Source organism: Sinocyclocheilus rhinocerous, unplaced genomic scaffold (assembly GCF_001515625.1).
Source record: "Sinocyclocheilus rhinocerous isolate Xijiao unplaced genomic scaffold, SAMN03320098_v1.1 scaffold249, whole genome shotgun sequence".
In the NCBI taxonomy this organism is placed as follows: domain Eukaryota; kingdom Metazoa; phylum Chordata; class Actinopteri; order Cypriniformes; family Cyprinidae; genus Sinocyclocheilus; species Sinocyclocheilus rhinocerous.
Window position 1 is genome coordinate 40,404 of NW_015666483.1, and position 9,962 is coordinate 50,365.

General features: G+C 43.8%; 1 protein-coding gene across 1 annotated transcript in view; it reads left to right on the top strand.

The window, feature by feature from the left end:
* The window catches only part of LOC107732307 (uncharacterized), a 16,109-nt gene extending 7,552 nt beyond the window's left edge, over window positions 1-8,557 (top strand). Inside the window, 6 exon segments of the mRNA XM_016543592.1 lie at window positions 416-1,877; window positions 2,706-3,252; window positions 3,839-3,889; window positions 4,837-4,999; window positions 6,364-6,646; window positions 8,234-8,557. Coding sequence (XP_016399078.1) covers window positions 416-1,877; window positions 2,706-3,252; window positions 3,839-3,889; window positions 4,837-4,999; window positions 6,364-6,646; window positions 8,234-8,557 — 2,830 coding nt within the window.
* Window positions 8,558-9,962: the final 1,405 nt, after the last annotated feature.

The window sequence follows — 9,962 nt, forward strand, 5'->3', positions numbered from 1 at the left end:
TTGGGATGAATATCATTAGCAAATGCTATGAGCTTCTGTTTTGTCAACATGGGCCTGCTTTATTTGAGTTGCCAACCGTGTCCCAGGCACCTGGTCCTGTGTTTCAAGCCCTTCAGCAATATCATCAGGCGGATGGTAGTCCTCCACCTGACTTGAAGAGTAGTGTTAAATTATGTCAAGGGAGGGTTCAGCGTATCCCATGGGGTGTGACTAAGTTTGTTGCTGCAACTTGTTCGGACCAGTTTTCGGGTGGTTTTGCTTTATTTGAGCCTCTTGACTCTGGCCTACCTGGAGGTTTGTTAGCTTCCCCTGCTTTAGTTAGGGTGTTTCGGGGTACAGTTTATATTCCTGTAGTAAATGTTGGTACCATTGACATTGTGCTCTATGCTCGCACACAGCTAGGTTATCTATGTAGTGTGGATGTGGTTACTCTACCGAAGGGTGTAGCTGAGTTGAGGGCTATTGAAGCTGCTGGTACCTCCCCTAATCCAATTTTGAGTCAAATTGATGCTCTTGACTTATCCAGTATTAATAGTGAGGATAGCCAACAGGTTAGGATGTTGTTGCATAAGTATCAGTCGGTGTTCTCTGCCCATGAGGGTGATTTAGGCTGTACAAGTCCTATATCACATGAAATCCCTATGTTAGACGAAGTTCCTGTTAGGCAACATTACCGGCGTCTGCCGCCATCTGAGTATGAGGTTGTTAAGGCCCATATCGATCAGTTGCTTGAGGCACAGGTCATTAGGGAGAGCTGCAGTCCCTATGCTTCCCCCATTGTATTGGTGCGAAAAAAGGATGGTAGTCCTCGTCTTTGTGTGGACTACCGCCAGTTAAACCAGAAGACTCGTAAAGACGCTTTCCCACTACCTCGTATTGAAGAGTCTTTGGATGCACTCTCTGGGGCCTGCTGGTTTTCTACTCTTGACTTAGCCAGTGGCTACAATCAAGTTCCGGTTGCTGAAAAGGATAAAGCCAAGACCGCTTTTTGTACTCCTTTTGAATTATTTGAGTTTAACCGTATACCATTTGGCCTCTGCAATGCCCCAAGCACCTTCCAGCATCTTATGCAACATTTGTTTGGGAAACAGCATTGTCAGTCTCTCTTGCTCTATCTTGATGATGTGGTGTTTTTTTATTCTACCATTTCACAGCATCTCGAGCGATTAGAGGGGGTGCTAAGCCGATTGGAGCAGGAAGGACTTAAAGCCAAGTTGGAGAAATGTGCCTTCCTTAAGCAGGAGGTTGGTTATTTGGGACACGTGATTTCCAGCGCTGGTGTCTCCACTGATCCAAAGAAGATCGAGGCGGTGACCAAGTGGCAACGTCCAAGCCATGTGTCCGAGCTGCGATCGTTTCTGGGTTTTACCAGCTATTATCATCATTTTGTAGAGGGTTTTGCTAAACTGGAAGCACCCCTACATACGCTAGTGGCTGAGTTAGCTGGTACAAAGTCTCGAAAAGGGACTGTACGGGACTTTGCGGCGGCCTGGACAGAAGCCTGTGAACAGAGCTTTGAAAGACTGAAAGCTAAACTTACCTCCACCCCAGTCCTGGCCTATGCCAATTTTGCGTTGCCTTTTATTTTAGAGGTAGACGCCAGCCATTGTGGCTTGGGGGCAATACTGTCACAGGAACAAGAAGGTAGGGTCCGGCCGATAGCATATGCGAGCCGCGGCCTCCGCCCACCAGAACGTAACATGATAAATTACAGCTCAATGAAGCTAGAGTTCTTGGCTCTGAAATGGGCAGTTACCGAAAAATTTCGTGAGTACCTCTTGGGGCATAAGTGTATAATCTACACTGATAACAATCCTTTAAGCCACCTCGCCTCTGCCAAGTTGGGAGCAACCGAGCAGCGATGGGCGGCCCAGCTTGCATGCTTTGATTATGAAATTCGATATCGATCTGGCCGAAATAACAAGAACGCTGATGCTTTGTCTCGGCAGTATTTAACAGCTGTTACTACCTCTCCTGTTACAGAGCCGTTGCAGCAGGCTGTGGCTTTACAACAGCAGCCTCACATCACTCAAGCTGCCATTTTTGTTTTACCTTATCATTCTGCTTCTGATATGTGTTCTCTGCAGTGGGCTGATCCTGATATTCGAGCTGTTTTAACCCTTCTGAGGCAGAAGAGGCGCCCTAGTTCGTCGGCGCGTCGAGCGTTATCCACCTCGGTTTTGGCTCTGTTGCAGCATTGGGATCGTCTGGTGGAGAGGAATGGCATATTGCATCGTCGGACTCTTCGACCTAATGGTGGTGAGGAGGTCTTTCAAGTAGTTCTACCAGCCTCTTTGAAGCAGGACGTACTCACTCAGTTACATCAAGATCATGGACATCAGGGGGTAGAGCAGACGACTGAACTGGTCCGCCAGCGTTATTTTTGGCCTGGAATGACTGCTGAGGTGAAGCGATGGTGTCAAGAGTGTGAGAGGTGTCAAGTGGCTAAGGATACTAACTTTGCTGTCCCTAGTTTTATGGGGCATCTGTTAGCCTCACGACTCAACGAGATTCTAGCCCTGGATTTTACAATTCTGGAACCTACCCATCATGGCTTGGAAAATGTGCTGGTTATGACTGACATTTTTAGTAAATTTACATTGGCCATACCTACCCGGGATCAGAGGGCCTCTACCGTGGCCCGGGTCCTTGTGTCAGAGTAGTTTTGCAAATTTGGGGTGCCTGGTCATCTCCACTCTGATCAGGGTCGCAGTTTTGAGAGCAGTCTTATCCAGCAATTGTGCCAGCTGTACGGAGTTACGCGGACACATACTACTCCTTACCATCCAGCTGGTAATGGACAATGTGAACGTTTCAACAGGACTATGCATAATTTGCTGCGTACCTTACCTGTTTCGAGAAAGAGAGACTGGGCGTCCTGCCTTCCACAGTTAGTTTTTTGTTATAATACCACTCCACATCAGTCAACTGGCGAGTCTCCACACTTTCTTATGTTCGGCCAAGATCCCCAGTTACCAATAGACTTTTTGTTGGGCAGGGTGCAGGAGTCTGAGGCTGGCACTGTCCATGACTGGATTCGAGAGCACCAGGCCCGACTTCAGGTGGCATTTGAAGGGGCTAGAGAGAGACTGAGTAGTGCTGCCTCTCGTCGCAAGGACTATCACGATCAGAGGGTGAAGGAAGGTCCGTTATATGAAGGCCAGCGTGTGTATCTGCGAAATTTTGGAGTAAAAGGCCGTCATAAAATTCAAGATCATTGGCACTCTGTTGCGTATCAGCAGTTTCAGTTTTGTTTAGGCCCTGTCGGGGCGACGATAAGAAGGTGGGGGGTAGATTGTGGCAGTGTGGGATGGGCTTCCCTTCTTCGGGTGGTGTCCCTTTATGAGAGTGAGTAATGAGGATAATTAATGTCAGAGTATTTAAATGTCTGGGTAGGAAGCATTAGAACGTAGCCTCTGTCGTACCCGCCCCTCTTCCGGTCTTCAGTGTCACAGTAGTTGAAGTAGGTGATGGTTGATTACGCGTGTATTGTGTGTTTTAGTCTATTATAGTAATGCTCGTTCTTGTTTTTATATCGGCAATATGTTGTTGCAGACGTGCCTGTTAAGTCCTCGGTGAGCTGCGTCAAACGCTCGTTGGAAGTTTTAGGTATGCAGGCTGTTGTATTGTTATGTTGATTTTCGTTTTGAATTATTAGTCTGAAGTGTTTCTTTTGTGTGTTTTGTGTGTTTTTGTGTGTATAAATAGTGAAACAATATTTATGAAGACATCCTAACATCCTATGCTGGTGTAGCTGCGGATCGGAGTATGGATGATGCGATAATTGTTTGGCAATATGTTGTTTGGGGTGTTTCTGATTATTGTTTTGTTTTTGCAGTCTTCCGCAGCACCTGGGTGAAGCACACAGTTGTGAGTTTGGAGCAGCAGGGTTTGAGCACCTCTTCCTATTGTTTGCTGTGCACACATGTTTGGTTGAGAGCACTGTTTATTTCAGCTAGTTTGCCACCTCTAAGGTAAGCTTTAGCCTTGTTGCTTTCCCTTTTTTTTGTAAGAATTTGTGTTTATACTGGTTGGTGGGGAAGGTACAAACTTTCTTTATACTTGGGGATTGGTTTTTTTTTTGTCTTGTGTATTGTATTATGAATGTGTAGTAAAATGTTTTCTTTTTAATCTGGTGAACCTCGATTCTATTGTCCTCATTTGTAAGTCGCTTTTGGATGAAAGTGTTTGCTAAATGACTAAATGTAAATGTAAGGCGTCAGCGGCTGTTCAGCACTCATGAACCTGCCGAGAGCAGCCTCACCTCCGCGAGATCTTCTAGGATTTGCCCCTGGCTCTGATGTCTCTAGTGGTTAAACAAGAGATATAATTCGTTTTGGGTAAATCTAATGGGTAGTCTTTGGTCTCATTAATCTATTATTTGTTCCAGAGCAAATAGCTTTGGCTGAGTAATGTTGTCAAAAGTACCGACCAAGATACCAGTCTGTACTGAAATTTTAAAAATGTCCATTTCCCACTAACATTTGAGTGCTGTTGAATGGATTCTTAAACAGCGCTGACTGGCCATTGTGTTCACGCTCAACAGATATGACTGTGATTGGCTGCAATGATCTTCACTTAACACTCTTCACTGAGTGCTCACACAGAAACACACAGGAGCATTTCAAAGCCGTGTCTATCAGCAGATCCCTAATATATCTGCACATAGACAGATCTGCTGATAGATGCGGCCTTGAAACACTCCCGTGTGCTTCTGTGTGGCAATCACAGTGATATCTGTTGGGCATATGAACACAATGGCCAATCAGCACTGTTTAAGAATCCGCTCAACAGTGCTTAAGTGTTAGCGGGAAATGGATGTTTTTAAAATTTCAGTACCGACTGGTATCACAGTCGGTAATTTTGAAAACACTACTCTGGAGGGGGAGCAAGGTATCATCTTCTGTGCTCGACTCCTGGAGGGGGTAGGAGCAGGAGAGTACTGGCTCACTAGCCCGGTCTATGATCCTCCGATTATGATGGACCAGACCCCTCAGAGGTAAAAATGACCTAAACCAGCTAAAAATGAACCTCCTGAATGTCGCTGACTGAGCTTCCTGAGCTCATAGACCACCGCCTTGACGGATATGTCAAAGGAGCCAGGAAGGCCAGTCTACCTAAAGATGCAATATCATGAGCATCAAGGCCACTAACGCTCTCAAGCATTGGCAACAGAAAACTGAGTGAGGCTCGGCACAACAGCTGTTTCAGGGGACACCCCCAAACCAATCTAGGTCACTAAATCACCCTGGGAGAGAACGCTCACAAGTAACTCTCCAGAGAGCATCTAATATATCCATGCTCAGTGAGACTCTCCACACACAAATAATATGCATATTAGAGAGGCACAGCCGAGCTAAATATACTGTAGCTCCACCTGCAATCTCGCAAGCTTGGAGCTAAAAACAACTCGGTGCTCACACTTCATCATCATTGCAACATCAACTATCGAGCAACACAAACTATCCATGGCATCAGGCAACCCAATTATAGAGGGTATGCGGATCCCGTGCTGCAGCAACGGCACAAGGCACAAGCGCTTTTTCCTGCATCCCTCAGGAATAGGAGCAAGCGCCAGCGGAGCCTTAACACTGTGACTCATCACAATGAGCACATAGAACTTAATGCACATGCTCGCTGAGACAAAAACGCAAAAGTCAGAATATGCCCTCAAGGGTTAGACTCCAAATACAGAGGCACACATTCCCTAACGCGCTGCTCGACTCACCGGCATAATGTTTCACACACTCAGAACAAACAGGCGGCTCCTGAAGACAACAAAATTTGGTGACATGTTCTGCAGGTGCCCACTTATTATTATTATTAAATTTTTATTTAACATGGACATCACAGTTACATTGGACAAACCATATGCACTTGCTTAAGTGTTTTAGCACACATGCTAATTTTCAACCCCAGTCCACGGGAGGCTTTTCAGAAAGCAAAAAAAAAAAAAAAATTAATAAAATAAAACTAATAATAAAAATGTTAACAATAAAAGTAATAATAACAATACTAATAAAAATAAAAAAAAGGGAAAAAGAAAAAAATATACCATAAAATTACAAAAAAGAAGGAACAATACATTCAAAATATTCAAAATACATAAGCTATAAAGCAAAGACAACATAATCAGACAATATCGCAATAATAATTTGGTATGAAGAACTATTCATGTGAGCACTGTTGTTTGGTTTTTAACCATTGTTTAAGTCCTCTGTTAAAAGCATTACCTATATTGAAATAATAGGCTTTAATTTATTTGGAGAGACTTGTGACCGTGATGTGACACAATATGATAAATGTGAAAATAGCATTGCATGCATGTATAATTTTGCAAAATTTATAAAAATGTTCTTATAGTTCTGGGTTCCAGCCTCTGATGTCACGGGCTACACGGAGAGGCAGTGGAGAATGTTATGCTGCCTGTAACATTGTTAAACATGACCGGTTTGGTGGTGGGACAGTGATGGTCTGGGGAGGCATATCTGTGAAAGAGGGATGCACAGACCTCTACAGGCTAGACAACGGCACCCTGACTGCCATTAGGTATCGGGATGAAATCCTTGGACCCATTGTCAGACCCTACTCTGGTGCAGTGGGTCCTGGGTTACTCCTGGTGCATGACCATGCGTGGCCTCATGTGGTGAGAGTATACAGGCAGTTCTTGGAGGATGAAGGAATTGATACCATTGAATGGCCCCCACGCTCGCCTGACCTAAATCCAATAGATAATGTCTGGGACATTTTATTTGGGTCCATCCGATGCTGTCAGTTTGCACCTCAGACTGTCCAGGAGCTCAGTGATGCCCTGGTCCAGATATATGAGGAAATACCCCAGGACACCATCCGTCGTCTCATTAGGAACATGCCCCGACGTTGTCAGGCATGCATACAAGCATGTGGGGGCCATACAAACTGCTGAGTACCATTTTGAGTTGCTGCAATTAAATTTCAGCAAAATGGACTAGCCTGCTGCATCATTTTTTTCACTTTGATATTCCGGGTGTCTTTGAATTCAGCCCGCTGTAGGTTGATAATTTTAATTTCCATCAAACAATGTGGCATCCTTTTGTTCCTTAACACATTACCCAGTCCATATCAGTATAGATATCCAGATCTCCATGATATTTTCCCCATTGAGATCTGATGTGTTTTCAATGTGTTCCTTTAATTTTTTGATCAGTGTACATTGCGTAGTAATACAATAAGCTTTTACTCGTTACTAGTTCTAAAGTAACATTTTCGAATTAGTAACAGAGGCTTGGGCTCAGCTGTTAAACTGTCAAACTAAGGTTTGAATCCGTGGTGGAAGGAAGTAGTTCTGCACAGAAGAGGGTTTTTAAAGACAATCTCTTATTGTTTCTTATATATGTTGTGTCTTATGTCACACACTTGTGCCATTGAACTGTTGTATAAACACAATATAACACTTGTCACCATGAGATGGCTGTATTTTGGCCTGCTGTGATTGCATTTGGCCGAATCATAGCCGTGCCGTTATACAGCCATATCTCACGGCCAAGACTGTGAAATTGCTCAATACTTTTTGGGACTTGAAAGGCTAGTAATAGTCACTAAGAACTGCCAATATATTGAAATAGCTATTGCAAAGATTATATATTTGAGGACAGAAAAAAAACTGCATACTGATTTGAAACAGTAAATAATGATGCTATTTTTGTTGAGCTACTTTTTGAAGTTCTCAGTTTGTGCAGTTTTAAATATATGTCTCATTTTCTTCATTTCTCAATATATTTATATGTTCTTTTGAAGTGCATCACAACAGTCACACTATAGGAACTTTTGTGCTTTCTTCTGTTTCTGTTCTCCTGCCTTGGCTCATTTGACCTAGTTTTGCCTTGATTGCCTTATTCAATTCACCTGTGTTCAGTTAATTATGTCATTAGTCCCTTTCTTGCATTTTGTATAAAGTCTGCCCTTTGAGTTCTCAGAGTTGCTGGTCATTAATGTTATGTTAGATCATGTGTATGTGGACTTGCTTTGCTGTTTGGATTTACTCTGTTGATTTTCCTGTGGATTTATTAAAGACTGTGGATTGAAATCTTCTTCTTTGTCATGCACTTTGTATATGCGAATCATACCCGTGACAGAATAACCGGCCACAAAGAGTTAAGTGGCGTTTGTCCAAATGTTTTATTTTCTCATTTTTGAAAGTTTTTCTTTTTATTTCATGGACAACCCAACGTTCTTCCTTCTCCTGCTAGAGTAGGGGGAGCGATCTCTCGAGGACCATACCAGACTGTTTCTGGAAGTGGCTAATCACACCAACCTCCCGGACGATGCACTCTGCTCATTCTACAACGCGAGACTCAACACCTCTTGTAGAGCGCAGTCGTCCGAAGATGGTCTTCGGGAGAGTTTCACCGCCTTTGTGGAGTGGGTACTGGTGAGAAACGGATCACCATTCACCATCGGATTCGAGGATGAGCTCGCCAGTCCCACTCCCAGAGCCCAGTCAAACACCACCTCGCTGCACGGAGCAACAGCCAGAGCCCACCGCAACCGCCATCACGTGAAAGAGCGACAGAGCTGAGGATCGCCCCGGAGCCAGAGCCTGAATGGAGTCAGTCAACATCTGACCAGGTGCGTGAGCCGGCTACACTGCACGTGACGGTGGATGAGACAGTGGAGCGCGAGGGCACGGAGGAAAGTCCCTCTCTGTCCTGAACTCTTAACCTGTCTAGAATCATCTGTCTGTCCCGTCATGACCATGGAGGTCGTTCGCCTATCTGCTGTGCTCCCTGTGATGGGAGTTGCTATTTGGTGTGTATGGGCAGCACACCAGCTCCGCCGGTCTCCCTCGTCCCTCTGGCCTTGGTCAGTCGTTGACCATCTGCCGTCCTGGGACTCCACTCCTCCAGCTTCGTTACCATCCCACTTCCACTCCTTTGTCCTCCTCCTAGGGCCCCTCTGTCCCACCCTTTGTTTCAGTGGCGTGAGGTCGTGCCTTCCGGGAGGGGGGTGATATGTCACACCATAGGTACTTTTGTGTTTTCTTCTGTTTCTGTTCTCCTGCCTAGTTAGTTAATTTGACCTAGTTTTGCCTTGATTGCCTTATTCAGTTAATCAGTGTTCAGTTAATTGTCATTAGTCTATTTCTTGTGTTTTGTATGTCTGCCCTTTTGAGTTCTTAGAGTTTCTGGTTATTAATGTTATGTTAGATCATGTGTATGTGGACTTGTATGTAGCTGTTTGGTTTTACTCTGTTGATTTTCCTGTGGATTTATAAAAGACTGTGGATTGAAATCATCTTCATCATGCGCTTTACATATGTGAAGCATACCCGTGACAACATCATTATTCCTTACTGAGTTGCAATTAGCCCTTTATTGCAACAGTAGCCTTGAGAAGAGGAAATATTATTCTAGTGTGCAGCCACCAAAACGTTGTACTTAAGATAAGGAGACAAATAAACACAAATGAGCACTTATGTATGTCCTTGTTTGAAAGGACGAATGTTGAAAGCTCGGTGGCACATTTATTTTAAAAGATCTGGACTTTGTGAACTTTGAATTACTGTTGTATGTTTTGTGGAAAAGAAAAATGTTAAGACTGTTATCAGAGCTTCCATTGTCTGGTAGTTCTTCTGAAAATCCCCTTACGGCAATTTTATTCTCCCATGAGAACCACATGATTAATATAAAAACACAAATTAATTTATAAAACATTTAAGGTCTGATGGTTTCTTTAAGAAACTCTGCATCCTGAAAACTCAAGTCAACTTACCAGCAGCAGTATCTGTCTTTATCAAGAGCCCCATTTATCTTCACAAGCCATCTTTGAGAAAGGCTGTGACTATTATACAAACATTTAAATAGAGAGGGAAATGAGTTTCTTGAAAAGATAATGTTGTATTGACAATAAATACAAAAGCAGGCAGTGTACCAATACTATTTAACTTTAAACCGCATTAGCCTTCATTAATATACAGCACAAGT